Source organism: Mytilus trossulus, chromosome 11 (genome assembly GCF_036588685.1).
Source record: "Mytilus trossulus isolate FHL-02 chromosome 11, PNRI_Mtr1.1.1.hap1, whole genome shotgun sequence".
Lineage (NCBI taxonomy): Eukaryota > Metazoa > Mollusca > Bivalvia > Mytilida > Mytilidae > Mytilus > Mytilus trossulus.
Genome location: NC_086383.1, coordinates 44,360,112 through 44,376,836, shown reverse-complemented (window position 1 = coordinate 44,376,836; position 16,725 = coordinate 44,360,112). Strand labels below are relative to the sequence as shown.

At 32.7% G+C, this 16,725-nt stretch overlaps 1 protein-coding gene across 1 annotated transcript; it reads right to left on the bottom strand.

Annotated features, from left to right (window-relative positions):
- Positions 1 to 1,599: 1,599 nt before the first annotated feature.
- Positions 1,600 to 16,551, bottom strand: LOC134691160 (oxygen-dependent choline dehydrogenase-like). The gene is made up of 12 exons (XM_063551454.1): positions 16,443 to 16,551; positions 14,430 to 14,571; positions 13,770 to 13,978; positions 13,043 to 13,232; positions 11,014 to 11,145; positions 10,216 to 10,337; positions 7,957 to 8,133; positions 5,058 to 5,208; positions 4,496 to 4,647; positions 3,593 to 3,767; positions 2,938 to 3,163; positions 1,600 to 1,895 (listed from the first exon to the last, which is right to left on the bottom strand). The coding sequence occupies exons 2-12, from the start codon at positions 14,560 to 14,562 to the stop codon at positions 1,688 to 1,690; spliced, it is 1,875 nt and encodes a 624-aa protein (XP_063407524.1). The 5' UTR covers positions 14,563 to 14,571; positions 16,443 to 16,551; the 3' UTR covers positions 1,600 to 1,687.
- Between the last annotated feature and the right edge of the window lie 174 nt (positions 16,552 to 16,725).

Sequence of the window (16,725 nt, the reverse complement as noted above, 5' to 3'; positions counted from 1 at the left end):
CTTCTTTGATCTTGTTTTTGACACGTCAGCGTCTGCAGGAACTCCTATTCATATGAAAATAAAAATAAATCTACAAGGGATGCGCACAGTTTATTCCCATAGGAATGCTGACAAAAAGTCTACGTCAAAATTTAACAAATATGTTTTCAATATTCCCCCATATTGTTCAGTTGTTCATCTTTTAAGCATGTTTTACCTTTTTGTTCACTATTAACAAAATAAGCCGAATGGTATCCCATATTTATGTTGAATGCATTGTGGATTTTTTCTTTGAGACGATGTTGTAGATTTTTACATATCAACCGTAACGCGAATCTTTATGCATACACAGAGACAATTAGCTACAAACTTAACGATAGGGGACACAGTGAAGATCAGATTCTATGTTCTGTTGACGAAATTGAAATACTCAACATCAACATTATGAGAAAAGAGAAACGTTTCATTTATAAGAGTCAATTAAGTATCTCAAGAAAAAAAAATCTACATATAATCTACAGCTGGTTTATTTGGTGGAGTTCATATTCGCCAGTCTCAAAGGGGCATTATTTACGAGTTATGAAAAAGTAGAATATAATTTAGTTTTGATCCATCATTGATAAAAGCAAAGAAAACTTACCGAAGAATTATAATTCGACCTCATTAAATCCGTATTCATGTGAACTTCATTTTCAATTTGACACATTAGGTACAGATTGGTAACGCATGTATTAGTGGTGATCAATCATTAAAAAGAAAATAATGTCAATGTTGAACGTAAACAAGGTAAACCATTTCGTGGACTGTTTGTTTCTACAAACAAATCATTCTTATACAGGTTAAAAAGTAAATGACCTATTTTTAACCTATTAAATGAAAGCAATCAGTCTATACATATCCAAAAGCACGAGGTCGCAATTTCGTTATATATTTTGCGGGCTTATATTGGGTTATGTGTGCATCGGCAGTATTTGGAGGTCATCTCGATAGTAACTAAGATGACGTCTAGACTAAAATACGCACCAACTTCTGATATATAGTATTGAGTACACAAATACCTAACTGTTATAAATTAAACTTGATGATTTGAGTCAAATCGGTACAGCTAAGTCCCTGTTTAAGTCTCTTAAATTGTGATTTAAAGTCTTTTGTCTTTTCGCCGGTTTTTTTTTCGTTTTTGCTATGCTTTTGTTATTCACTCCTAAATTTCGACTTGTGATGGGTTTTTTTACCCTTTGGTGTCTTCCATCTCTCTTGGGTTTTTTTTACAGAAGAAGCTCACAAGACTTTATGATATAACATATTTATGAAATATCAGAGCAGTACTTACTCAATGCAAGTTAGTTATTTACGTCCCTATGTCAAGCCAAAACCAAAACATCGATAATGACAGGTAAATACAATTACTGTTTCAATGGTATTTGTTGTTTAAAAAAATGAATTTAAGGGATTTTAAATAGCGAATATCCCTCTGTAAACATGGTAAAGCTTTAATTCCTTATACAAATTTTGCTATACTTTGATTGGACCCTATTGTCGAGCACCCAAATCATATAAATATAGATATCAATATTATTAATATATACTTTTATTGGTGCATAAACTTGCAATACATACAAAACATAAACTACATATGTCAGTCCGAATACTTGACATTATAAAATGTCTATTAAAGTGTTATGGAATATTATTTTAAAGTCGTCTTTGGCTAACGCATTAAAATATGGATGCATACTAAAATCATCATATAATAAGATATTTTCGTAACGCCTCCATTGTTTGCACTTTGACGGTACTTTTTAATGATATCAGCGGCCTTTTCGCCAATCATCATACTTGGACCATTTGTATTACCAGATGGCACATTTCTCATGACGGAAGCATCAGCTACTCTTAAGTTGCTTATTCCGATTACCCTGAAATTATATGTATAATAATTATATGAGGATGATTCATTATATAGGGATAATATTCTTCCGAACCAACCTATTTTTTTCAACTTATACGTATTAACTTGTACTCATTATATTTTTGTCTTATAGTTTTCGAATAAAAGAGGGGCGAACGATACAAGAGGGATAATCAATGTCATTGATCGAAAACAAACTGACAATACCATGGCTAACAAAGAAATAAAATTGAAAGCAAGACACACAAAGAAAAAATAGACTAAGCAATACGAACCCCACCAAAAACTGGGGGTGATCGCAGATGCTTAGGAAGTGTACACAGATTCTGCTTCACGTATAACATTCGCAATATGGACGCAATAATTGTTTGTTTTGACCGTTATGACATAAATATTCCACTTAACGCAGTCACCATATAATTTTTGTCAGCCTTTGTATGACATCACCGAGAACGACTTTTTAGCGGAGGTTTGCCTTAAAAAAACCAACCAAGATAACTACAAGGGATGACTATGGGACAGAAATAGAGTTAACTTTTGTTTTTATTTTCGACTTTTTTACCACAAAAAAAACACCATATTGTGAGGAACAAACCAAGATGAGAAAAGACCCGCATTGTCTTAAACTTAGTTGATGCATTTTCTTCTTCTCAATATCATTAACGTTGGTAAAAATATGTATTGAAATAATAAGATAATGATTTTTTATGACTTGCCAGTGTCAGATTTAAGGTATTTACAGAGGCAGTGAAGATCCCTCTATCAGTTTAGGTGGAAAAAATGATCATACAAAATACAAATTTGTTTCTGCTTATGGCAAATTTGTAACTCCACTTTTGTCATTTTTTTTTAGTGTCTACATTTTGACGTTCCCTTATAAGTTGGTAATTATATAACCGAGGGGACAATTGTTTTTTTTTTGAATGTATGTTTATCTCTCAGATCATTAAAATATGTACCATAAATTGTATGGCCTCAAACGTTGTAAAAATAGGCTCCGTTTATTATTATTGACTCAAAATATATCCAATATGATGTTATCAACTCACTTCAACGTTGGGTCAACAACAGCAGTTGGATCTGTAGGTGAACCCATCCTGCATGTGCTCGTCTGGTGATTGGCTGCAACGGCGAAGTTACGAATCATGCATTTCCAGTAGTCATCGGTGTCGTACGTAACGTCTCCACAATAGCCAGTGAAGTCTAATCTAATATATTTGGCACCAATACTTCTCCATGCTGTTGTATTTATCATTTTTTGCGTCAAACGAATAGCTAAAACAAGATGATTCATGTAATGAAAAAAAGAAATGAAGTATCAAAAAGTGTTTCTAACTACAAGGTTGATATAAAAAGGGGAAAATCCATTATTCCTGAAACAAATTAAATGATCAACTATATCAACCAATCCGGTCCCCATCCTTTTTTAACATGTTAAACAAGTGATTTGGTGAACACCATCCTTTTCTGTTTGTTGGTGCACATGGATTTGAATCGCATAAAATTTCAGGAATAATTTCATTGGATATATATCTGTTTGACAAATTTGACAAACACTTACTGTGATCATCGAGAAGTTTGATTTCTCTTTACTAATATTATGTGGTTAAGACGTGCAGCTGATTTTAAAAGAGTTAAATTCTTTATGTGTTCTGTATCCTCTTTGTAGCACTCGCAGTATCTATAAATAATTAGAAAACATACCTTGTAGCATTTTTTCCACGTCATGATCATTGGAAAAACATTTTGGATCAATAATAGGTCTATCTGAAGGTTTATTAGTTGCCAGTTGTATGGTCCCCTTACTTCTTGTATGTAATATGTGCACATACACATCAAACGAAGATGTTGTTGTTCTTTTCAATAATTCTTCCTTTACCTTTCAAATGAAAAAGATAAATCAAACGCACGATAAGTGTATATAAATGACATTTGACTGATTTTTTTTTTGTATGTTATAAATAAATTGTTATCAGACCATTTTTTCCATCAATTATATTTATTGCACATTATTCTCTATTCTTTATTTTTTTCCATTTTCACTTTTCTTAATTTTGTTTTCCAATAATTCTCTTTTCTGTAACCACCATATGGAAAATCTTTCATTTTTGCTCATGATTGAAGGCCATACGGTGACCTATAGTTGTTAATTTCTGTGTCATTCTGGTTTCTGTGGACAGATGTCTCATTGGCAATCATACCACATCTTCTTTTTTATATATAAAATATTTGTTTGATTAAGTGCATCTGATGCTTCCTTCCCTTGAGCAACATTTTAGCTACTCTAACTATTATGACAACTATGTCCCCACATATACATTGTGTGTGATGATTACTGTATAACAAAGTTATATTGGTAAGTAGTGTCTTCATTCCACTGATTTAATAAGGGACTTTCCGTTTTGATTTTGCCTTGGAGAACAATATTCTGTTATTTTACTTTTAACGAGCATACAATCAAAAGGCCCAAATAAGAAATTGAAGGAAGAACGTTTAAGGTTAACTTTTTTCTGATGAGATAAGATTTGACAGTCAGTGCGTTTAGCATTGCCTTGATTACATAATTACATGGAAGTCTATCCCCCAAAACCAAAAAACTTCCTTTACCTCGTCGTTATAGGGTACATAACCATTTTCAATACCCGGCTTCTCAAAGGCTACGTCTACAAATATAGCTTGTACATTGGGATGTTCCAGTTCAGAATGAGGCTCAATTCTGGCAAAAAGATTACCATCTACACTGGACCGTTTTAAGTAACCTAAAATTATAATCTTACTGTATATTCCAAAACGTTGTGCATAAACTGACTAAGATCATCAATACATGGGTTAGTAATGAATAGATAAGAACGATTTGATCCAAACAGACATTCATATCAGACCAAACTAATGATACTATAATATTTGCAGAAATCGCATATTACCTGAATTTCTGTCATGTGAATTTTAAAATGAATCAGATATGGACAGTGTTTGAATGACGGACAAAATTAAACATATAAATCTATTCTAGCAAGTGTGGAATATGACAACTGCTATCCATTCGTTTGGTGTGTTTGAGCTTTTGATATTGCCTTTTGATTATGGACTTTCCTTTTTTAATTTTCCTCGAAAATCAGTACTTTTGTGATTTTACTTTTTTCTAGGTTAGGTAAAACATGAAACGAACCTTTCTTGTTTAACACATAATCGACAATGGTCCCTGGATCAGAAAATTTATCACTGTTCAGGTTTAAAGTTGAATTAATAGAAAATGAAAGAAAAAGCATCGCGTGTTCGTCTAAGTATTCTCCAACAGGAAGATCGGCATGAACAGGTATCTACAAATCAGAATATCATATGGCAAAAACTAGTATTGACAAAACAGAATATCATGTGACAATAGCTATTATCTACAAATCAGAATATCATGTGCCAATAACTTGTATCTGTTATAGATAATGCGTATTTTAAGGTTTTTCTGGTCGTAGAACACACCGAGGGGTGACAGGATTGATCAAATGAAAGACCGACCGGAGAAAGGTCTTTCTTTGAAAAATCCTAACATTCCGAGGTGTGTTCTACGACAAGAAAAACCTTAAAATAGCATTATCTGACTTATATACCGTCAAAAAAGTATTAATTTTATAAAGATTTGTAAAATTTAGTATCCTTTTTTACCGACGAAACTTAAGTTGGATATTCCTTTCTAATGCGCTCAGGTTTTAATACGCCTTTCGGCTCATTTAGAATGTGGAATAAAACTCACTAAATAATTTAGATATAAACTTTTTAAAAATTAATCCATACACAATAAAAATATAAGCTAAGTGGTACAATAAATTATTTACAATGTGTCTTATATATGTCATACACCGTTATCGGATGGTAACAATACATTTGTGTCTTCCCACTTAGCTAATGGAAAAGGGGGAGGGTTAAGTTTTTTCTCTATTTTTTTATGTTATTTCTATCGCGGAAAAGTGGTTATTTTTTAACAGTTTTACTTGAATCGAAAGAAAAATTCTAAAATATTGTCTTTTGACAAGCAATACATTTTATTAAAGATAATCAGGATATAATTATATACCATCCGTACCCGACCCTTTCGTGAGTTGCGTTAATGTTATTCAATAGAATATAAGATTATCTTATTAGTTGATCGTTTGATAGAGTAAAATGTATACATAAATTTTAAAAAGTTAAATTTAAAACTGACACGAAGACGAATATAAATACACGTAGGTCACAGTATGATTTCCTATTCAGTGTGTATCGTTCTGAACATGCATGAAATATTTGCCACTGGATGTTACGCAAGCAATCAACCTATTCATTTGACTCAATAAGATTTTCAAAATCTTACACACGAATATGTTAAATCTGGATTTATTTTATGAAAGTCTACATTAAAATTCATCTGACATATATGAAAATGTTTCTTTATTGTAGCGATACATTAACAAAACTTTACGTCCTTCACGTTATTTGTTTCTAAAATCAAAATGCGGGACTTAAATGACGGTTTCTTTTACACCTATCATCGATTGAACTTTAAAAAATTAATTTCCAAATCGGCAACAAAAAACTATTAGACGCATAAAGTTTTGAAGTACATTATAGATTGCATGTTTATGAAGGAAAATAATGACCTCACATAGGTCATTATTTTATGCCTTGGAGCATATATCATTGAAACATGGTATTGTCCGGGTTGATTCTGAAAAAGAATGACCTGTCGTTCTGAAAGAAAATAACTCCATATAGGTATATAAACAGAACAGATTATCATGTGCCAATAACTTGTATCTACAGACCAGATTATCATGTGCCAATAACTGGTATCTACCATGTCTACAGAACAGATTATCATGTGCCAATAACTTGTATCTACAGAACAGATTATCATGTGCCAATAACTGGTATCTACAGACCAGATTATCATGTGCCAATAACTTGTATCTACAGAACAGATTATCATGTGCCAATAACTGGTAGCTACAGAACAGATTATCATGTGCCAATAACTTGTATCTACAGAACAGATTATCATGTGCCAATAACTGGTATCTACCATGTCTACAGAACAGATTATCATGTGCCAATAACTTGTATCTACAGAACAGATTATCATGTGCCAATAACTGGTATCTACCATGTCTACAGAACAGATTATCATGTGCCAATAACTTGTATCTACAGAACAGATTATCATGTGCCAATAACTGGTATCTACAGACCAGATTATCATGTGCCAATAACTTGTATCTACAGACCAGATTATCATGTGCCAATAACTGGTATCTACCATGTCTACAGAACAGATTATCATGTGCCAATAACTTGTATCTACAGAACAAATTATCATGTGCCAATAACTGATAGCTACAGAACAGATTATCATGTGCCAATTATGGTACGTAGCTACAACACAGAATCTTATTTGAGCATAACTGGTATCAACAAAGCATAGTTTCATCTGCAAGTGACTGGTCTATGCGCATATCAGGATATCGTATGGCAATAACTGGTATCTTAAGAAAAGATTATCATGTGACAATAACTGGTATCTAAAGAACAAAAAAAAATGTCAAAATAACTGATATCGACAAATCGAAGTATAATGTTACAATAACTTGTATTTAAAGGACGGAGTATCATTCTATCACAAAATAATATCTCCAAAAATATGCAGTATATAATTCGGAGTTCAGTATGACGTTCATTATCACAAGTATACATATTTGTTAAGGGGCCAGATGAAGGACGCATCCGGATGCGGGAGTTTCTCGCTACATTGGAGACCTATTGGTGGCCTTCGGCTGTTGTCTGCTATATGGTCGAGTTGTTGTCGCTTTGACATATTCCTCATTTCAATTCTCAATTTTATAAGAAATATCTATGTTGATTTAACCAAGTGGCCTATGGAAATTGTAGGTTTCGACTTACAGAAAACATTTTTCAGTTGACCCTTTGTAAGACTGATTGATGAACTGTTTAACATGAAGCGAAAAATATAGAATACTTTGTTTCTCATATTTCTTATATTTTGTTTTTTTTATTTTGCGTCAATACTGGTGTGTACTTACATTTAATTTTTCTAACTGTTTCTTTGGACCAATCCCTGATAAAAGCAGAATTTGTGGTGACGATAAACTCCCAGCAGACAAAATAACTTCATGGCGAGCAAAGACTTTGTGTTTTGTTGGGTTGTCTGTTCCTTTAATAAGTTCAACCCCTTCTGCTCGCTTATCTTTTATCAGAACCTATTGAATACAATGAAATTGAATTAAGATAAGTCTTACTATGTGTTGTTCATTTGGACACAATTTCGGCAATTTGTACATTACAATAGAAAATTGTATCCAATCTTTTTATCTATGCGAATGCATTTGTTTAACATTTTGAGAGTTTTCCTACATTGTATTGTATGAAGCCTGCTAAGAGAAGCAACGTTCAGGTTAATGTTGAATGATATTAAAACAGTCTAATAAGTGTTGTCAACGTAGGTTTAGACGGGTTGAGGCGACCAGTCAGTTTTAGTTGTTTAAAGTGGACAAAGTGTGATAATTTAGATCATAATTGGTAAATATTACATGTTTAACTAATATTGTTGTTGTTCACTATGTTACACCGTACTTTATTTAGTCATTTTAAGCTTTTATTTTATTCGAGAGTCAATGATGAGTCTTTTTGTAGACGAAACGCGCGTCTGACGTGAAATACAAAATTTCAATTCTGGTATCTAAATATAAAATGCAGCAGAAATGAAAAAAATTGGATGCTTTTATGGTATTCAAAATCTGTGTAAAGGAACAAAATAATGTATTTGGAATATCTTTTAAATTTTGTTGGAATGCCTTGTCGTAATAATTGACAGGAAGGTTAAGTTATAATCTGAATATACACAAATACATTTTTACTTGACCTGAAAATAACTTAAACGACAATAGATTGATCATATTAGAAATAAAAACAGGACTACAGATTATCAGATTTTTTTGGTCTCTTGTGGGGATTTGTTTCATTTACAATCATACACCATCTTCTTTTTTTATATTGAAGGTTTTTCGCCACGGAATCGTTAATTGGCAAAATCGAGTCGAGGAAGATGACATAGAGAGTATAAAAATGAACATGAAATGTAAAGATATCACACACTATTGAGTGCTTACTGATCGGGGGACACTTCAATATAACAGGATGGAATTGGACAAATCTAATTTCAAGGAACAAAACATACAGAGAACCACTACCAGCTTTCCGATATTCTTAATGACAATGGATTAACTCAATTAGTACAAATAAATTCTTCAGAAATGAACATCAATCCAATGACAAACAACTAAAAGCCAAGAAAAATCCAAATATATAAGAGAAATAACTGGGACAATTTGAAAGAAGTTATCAATTTGCTATATATTAAATTTCACAAGAAAGACTGAACATTTATAAAAAAATAATCTGTAATAGTTACAAGGAAGGCATGAAAATCAGTACAAATCAGCATATATACCTTCCAAATACTAGTTTGCAATAAAAAGGGCAAAATCTAATCAATAGAAAATCAATATACTTCTGAAGCGAAAGGAACAGGCCAACAAAAAGAAAGATATCAAATCATGCTACTGAGATCAAATAATTAAACAGCTAAAAGAAAATCAAGACAAGCCTTTGTGAAATATATAGAAGACATTTTTTTCACCAACAACAAGATTCTTGACCTACATCAAACACAAGAAAAGTGATTAAAGTAAAGATGCAACACTTAGAAAAAAATGGGAAATAAGAAACTGATCCCATAAACAAAGCGACATCTGAAAGTAAAATAACAAAAATACTGAAATCCGAGGAAAATTCAAAACGGAAAGTCCGCAGTCAAAAGGCAAAATCAAAAACTCAAACGAATGGATAACAACTGTCATATTTCTGACATGGTACAGGTATTATCTTATGAAGAAATGGTTCCATAGCTAGCTAAACCTCTCACTTGTACGACAGTCGCATAAAATTCTATTATATTCGACACGACAGTATGGGACGTGACACGCTTCTTATAAACAGATTGCGTATTTAACATAATCAGCACAATCGCAGACTTTCTTCTCGAAAGGTGGAGGTGAGCGCGAACCACTGGGTCATGAGAACTGGGTCTAACTTCTCTTATCCCGATTTAAATGTCGAAAGTTGGTCCAAAATTGTAATTTCAGATAATACGATTGAGTAATTCAATCATTGGCCAGTTTCTTTACGATGTTCAGTAAAGAGGTACAGGACCGATCGACGAATGGGTTTGCATGAAAAGAAGAGCCGACATAAAAAAAGACAGAATTTCAATTATTACTTACCCTTGTCACGTGACTGTTAAGACTTATCTGTAAATTTTTTCGATGCATGTTTGGTCTGAGATAGCAGGATGCTGTGCTACAACGTTGTCCATCCTTAATATTTGCTTGTGTTTGGCAAAATCCTTGAATATGAAATGTAATAGAGTTACAGCTATTATTCGGGAACATTTTGATTGCATGTCGTATATGGACAAACGATACAGGTATATTTTAAAGCATTACATAATGCGCTACACGACCAAGAAATATATTCAGGGAAATCAAGCAAAATGATTTAGGCAAACTCCGGTTCGACCGATACCATATCCAATAATGGTGTTGCCTTCGGTAATTTGCCAAGGTCCTGCATGCCTAACATATTTTAAACACAATTTAAAATAATAGAATTTAAATTTCAAACCGAACGATTGCCTATAATTGCTAACATCCACTTCATTTGAACTCTCGTGGATAATGTCTCATTGGCAATTATACCACATCTTCCTCTTTTTTAAAGATAAGGGGAGACACCGAGGAATTTTGTTATTTTGCAGTTTTTCAGATTTATGAAATTTTGAATTCCTTCACTTATTTTTAAAATTTTGGTGAATGAGATAATCAATAAAAATTAGTAAATATTATCAATAAATGCAATAACTAAAAAGAATCGATTTTTTCGCTTAAAATTGTTATTTTTCGAAATTTCGTTCACAGAAAATTGTTTTGAGTATTGCTGTTTACATTCCCGATTAAATTGCAATAAAATGAAAATGAATATTCATATGAATTATTTCAATATGAATATGCATACATTTGTACCTGTTTGATTATCTCCACCGTTGCAATCGTATGTTTGATAGCCAATTTCAGCTGCTGCTTGCTGATGAAATAATTCTAAATCACATAACTTTTCATGTGCTATTGTTATAGGACCGCCTGAACTCCTGTAAGCTATCATAAATTGTTAAATTACGTTTATTGAGTATTTAAAGTTAAAAAAAATTAAAAAGACCACTTCATTAGGCCTTTAAGTTAATAAATAACTAACTATCATGATTAAGGTTTATGACCCCTTCTGTAGCCATTTTTGTACGAATTTTTCAAACTTCAATTGTATAAAAACTAAAGATATAAATGAATACTGAAAATATGCCATTTTGAACATATACCAAGGGGAAACTTGATTCAAAGCATTATTATTTACTGTTTCAATGACGTTTAATAGAAAAAGAGTACTTTGTTGAAAAAAAAATAAGATTTATAGAAAATCCACAGACTTTAAAACAGAGATTTTTGGTACAAAATTTGGATAAAATTGAGAATGGAAACGAGGAATGTGTCAAAGAGACAACAACACGACCATAGAAAAAAACCAACAACAGCAGTAGGTCACCAACAGGTCTTCAATGCAGCGAGAAACTCCCGCAACCGGAGTCGTCCCTCAGCTGGCCCCCAAACAAATATACAGTAGTTCAGTGACAATGAACGCCACACTAATTTCCAAATTGTACACAAGAAACCAAAATTAAAATAATACAAGACTAACAAGGGTCAGAGGCTCCTGACTTGGGAAAGGCGCAAATATGCGGCGGGGTTAAACATGTTTGTGAGCTCTCAACCCTCCCCCTTTACCTCTAGCCAATGTAAAGGTAAACGCATAACGATATGCACATTAAAATTCAGTTGAAGAGAAGTCATAGTCTGATGTCAGAAGATGTAACCAAATAAAATAAACAAAATGACAATAATACACAAATAACAACAGACTACTAGCAGTTAACTGACATGCCAGCTCCAGACTTCAATTAAACTGACTGAAAGATTATGATTTCATCAAATGAGTGCTGCGTAAGTAAAGTCGATTGCACCCTTAAAGGTGTACTTGATTTGGTCCATATATTTATTTGTTTTAACCAATAACTACATTAATAAACTTGTTTTAAGGAAATCAGTGCTAGCACTGCATGCAGTAATCCTATACCTATCAGTCATCAAATTGCCAATTATAAGAGTACAAGGATAAAGGCTGTGGATTTTCTATAAAATTTCCGTATGTTTAGCATTGAATCAACACAAGGGTACATAATCCTTACATATTTACAATCTACTTGTATGTTTCATTATAATACGTTATTTTGATTGGGCTAACAGCAATCTCGCGTCATTTTAAAATTAATTGTAACATTTATAACGAGTTTCCACAACGAAGCGCACAAAAAAGTCGGGTAAATAAAAGAAAAACTTGATAGAAACCGTGTCGTCATGTTCCTAGCAAAAAGAAGTACCCGGTATGGTTGTAAAAGTGTTGACAATGCGTACATTTTTTGAATAAAGCGTTTCCGCTTTTAAGATTATTTTGGACACTTGCTTTTCGAAATTATTACATGAACCATTTTTATACTGCTACAAAAGTAAAAGAAGAAAACACATAAAAATGTGTATACATTAAAGTTGATCCCTCATATAACAAATTGTGCTATGCTGCATGTTATAACCCAAGGTTGCAAAAATGAAAATAATTGAAGGTGTCAATATTTATACTTTCTTATGTTTATATTATTTGTTTCATTTGGGTTGCTGTCTTGTTGACACACTTATATCTCCTTATATTTTTTTCACAAAATGTACTGAATCATTCATGTGCTTAAAGTTGAAGAATTACGATGTTCTTTAAAGATAAAGTCGTGTTTAAATCACCTTTTGATAGTTGAGCCATCAGACAAATGAAATGACCCTTAATCAATAGAACACGTGCATTTGAAATCCTATATAGTATTGTGTGCAAGATACTTATAGAAGTTTTATCATTTTTGAAATTAAAAACGATTTACATGATGTCTTATCTTACGTGAGTCTTTCAGTTCCGGTACAGTAACATTTTCCATCTTTTTGAAGTAGGGCAACACCCCACTGTATCCCCACCCCTTGCATCCCTGTCTTTCCCACTCATCATAGTCATGTCGACTCCCTCTCATGTATAACATTCCGTTGATACTGCTTGACCCTCCTAACATTTTACCACGGGGATAATAGTTCTCCTATAAGATGTACAAAGGAGCAACCATGTAACTTGAAACTTTTGAATATTTGCGAGTATCTTGTACAATTTTTTATTACAAATTCATATAATGTTGTTTATAAAGTGACGCATGTATCACTACCCTGCCGGCGCTTGCCCCCTAGTTAAAATAAAATACATATATATACATGCATATAAATACAAGTATAATACCGAATGGGTATAGACTGTACAACCTTGCGCATTAGATGCTTGACGTAAGAAATAATTTTTAGCGTCTTTTTGCAGTTTGATTCGAATGCAAAAGCGTTCGTCAACAACTTTTCATGGCCAATTTGCGTCTTTGGCGGATCACTCCTGTCAATAAGCCAAATTAAATTAACCAAACAGCAAAGGTAGACTTAGACTCCCCTCCCTCCTCTTATTGAGCGTCATGTGTAATAGATACAAAACGTTTTTAAAGTTTCAATTTAAACGTTGATTTGCTAGCCCCCCCCCCTTTCTTTTTAAAAACCTTGATCACATCTAAACAATGTCGCACAAGTAATTTACTTACTCTATTATTGAGAGCCTTGTGGGAGTGCTTCTGTGGTACGGTCTTAAAATTCCAATCATATTTACTTCGAAGAAGATTGCCAGCTGTCAACGGAATTTGAGTTTGTTCATTCTCTAAATCCGATCCTCCTGCCTCTAGGAGAAGTACAGATACCGCAGGATCCTCTGTCAGACGGGTGGCAATAATTCCACCTGCAGAACCAGAACCAACTAAAATGGAAAATTAAATACTAACATCATTTTCTAATGGTCTATGTGTACTATTATCTGTTCGGTCGTCCTGGTGTATTCTGAAAGCTGATCAAAACTCTAGGGAAGATAAAGTCACCAGGCGTCGTCCTAGAGTATTCTGAAAGCTGGCCAAAACGGTAAAGAAGATAAGGTCGTTTTAATCGATCAAGCCACATAGCTATAATATAATTCAGCTCGCACGTCTTTCGTGAATTATCTTCATGCTTTAGGTAGTTTAGGGGCCGAAAGTTTAAGAAAGATGAAAATATAATAAGATACAAAAAAAAAAAAAAAAAAAAAAAGCCTTGTTAGAACAACCTCATTCGTCTATAATAATGTTTGTCCGTAAATGTTATCACAATAAAACTGTCTCGAAATGACATATCGCAGGATTGTCGTTTTTTTTTTACTCTTGTACAAATGCACTTACCTACTATGTAATCATAATATTGTTCCAGTGGTTTGTCGAATACTCCTGGCGGGTCACGTGGTCCAGGTGGCGCAACAGTGTTTAAGAAATTTATGATGGATGCATAACTTAATAAAGAATGGCCGAGAAACATGTTTTTTTTCTGAAATAAAAAAGAGTACAGCAGATATACGATGCTAAAGAACAGTATTTGCGATTAATCAAAACATGATTTCTATATATTTCGAAGAAAATTCCTGTTTTATTTGTTTGTTTGTCTGTTTATTGATATTTGTTCTTCTTTCATGGAAACTAACATGGCAATTAAAGGTAGGGAAACATTTTTTTTTTCAATAACTGTTCACAGTAAAAGAAGTGTAATATAAAACGAAGTTTCCTTGTAATATTCACCAATGTGTGTGGTTATCTGGACATAATTTCTGTTACTTAGTCACTCCATTCCCTCTCTCAGAATCAGACGTTATTTATCATTTGTTATGGTGGCCGGTAAAGGCTATTTCGCGATTTCGCCTTTTCGCCTTTTCGCGATTTCGCGTTTTCGCCCTATAGAATATGAAAGGCGAAAACGCGAAATAACATTAACCGGCCATCATAATTTGTACATGACCTTCGATTTAATATCCTATAAGAAATGATGAGCACAGTAGTCCTGTGTTACAATCGACAGTGCTTCAAAAAGATTTAAATTGTAACAGGATATCTTAGACTGTCGTTTGGTTGCTGTCTTATTAGTTTATTCCCGGTTATCGAACTTTTAAAAATTTTGAAATTATATGAGGTTGAAAATATTAATAGAGCTGATCAGGATCAGCATGTCAGAGCCGAGAATCTAGGGACTGTCAGCTGAATGGAACACACCCATACTGCACATGAATGTTTCGTTACCTAATGTGATTTTGTTATTTCGTAATGATGATTTTCTAATCTTGAAAGGGCTCTAATGTTACATAATGATTTTTTTTATTATTTGACAATTTTACACTACATAATGTGTGCGTTCCAGTAATTGATGTGGTTCTGTCATTTGTTGATGCGCTTATCATATTACCTGATGAGGTAAAAAGCGTGACCATTTGGGGAAACAAACCTTGTTATATTTTTAAAACCAATTTCCATGTTTTATTTGTCTCGGGTATTTTTAAAACCAATTTCCATGTTTTATTTGTCTCGGGTGAGTGCCCATCCATCAAGTTATAGTTCAAAAAATGAATTCGGTTTACTGTTCGAGCTAAACTTCGATTTCAAGCAGAATTGAGTTCAGATTTAAACTTTGAGTTTGATCCACAGGCATTTGTCTCAGAAAGAGTTATTTCATTATTATACATAACATACATTAACCATGTTAACCATGTTAACCTTCATCCTTTGTGTGCGTCGTTCGTAATTAACCCACATGCATTCGTATATCATTATAAGAAACTTCGTTGTCATAACAGCAAGCAGCTTTTGTATTTATAACAACACCCATTCTAAAAATACAATTGTCAGGTGCATCGTTAGTACCTCACCACCGCGATGTTATAATTTTCTTACAAAATATTTCGTTTTATATAATTATAGATCATGTAGATGAAGATAATGGTTATTTCGTAAACATGTTAAAGTGTCACTTATTGGTCTAAATTGGTTGTAAATAAATATACAAGTTCAATACACAAAACAGTTAAAACAAAGATCAGTACCCAGCCTAAATAGACACTTAATTTACAATAAAACACATTAACAAGAATGAATATGATGAAACAAAAATAATATCTACATTTGACATAATTTTTATATAAATGTATTTACACCCAATAATGAATTTTTTATTCTACATAAATGAAAACAACAGACGTAATTCATTTCGAGGACGGTTGACCTATTTATTGTTTACCCTATAAATAACACAGTTCTGAGGAGAGACGTATACATTGCATTTTTTTTTCAAGTAATGTGCATTTGAAATAAAAGGATTTATTTTGATTTTAAGCAATTACTATGGTCTATGCATACTATGAAATATATACTTACATGATTCTATCGCAATCTCCTTCAGTCCTGCTACAAGTTTTGAAACCAATGGTTAAGAATCGATTACCAACTGAGGTCAGGAACATATATATATTTTGACATACTGTTCCCTCCTGAGGTCAAGGATAAAATTTATATATAATGATGCAACAATGCATGATACTTACAGATAATACTTACACATAAATCTTCATTAAAGTTATGTTGGATAATGGAAAAATACACTGAAATAAATAAACTATAAAATAAGTTTATCAAGAAATGGACGTTATTTAAGTTAAAT

Coding starts and splice junctions, on each gene's coding strand:
- LOC134691160 (XM_063551454.1), bottom strand. CDS start 14,562: ATGTTTCTCGGCCATTCTTTATTAAGTTATGCATCCATCATAAATTTC. Junction 13,233..13,769: donor ACAAGGCTCTCAATAATAGA/GTAAGTAAATTA, acceptor TACATCTTATAG/GAGAACTATTATCCCCGTGG. Junction 5,209..7,956: donor AACAGTTAGAAAAATTAAAT/GTAAGTACACAC, acceptor TCTGATTTGTAG/ATACCTGTTCATGCCGATCT.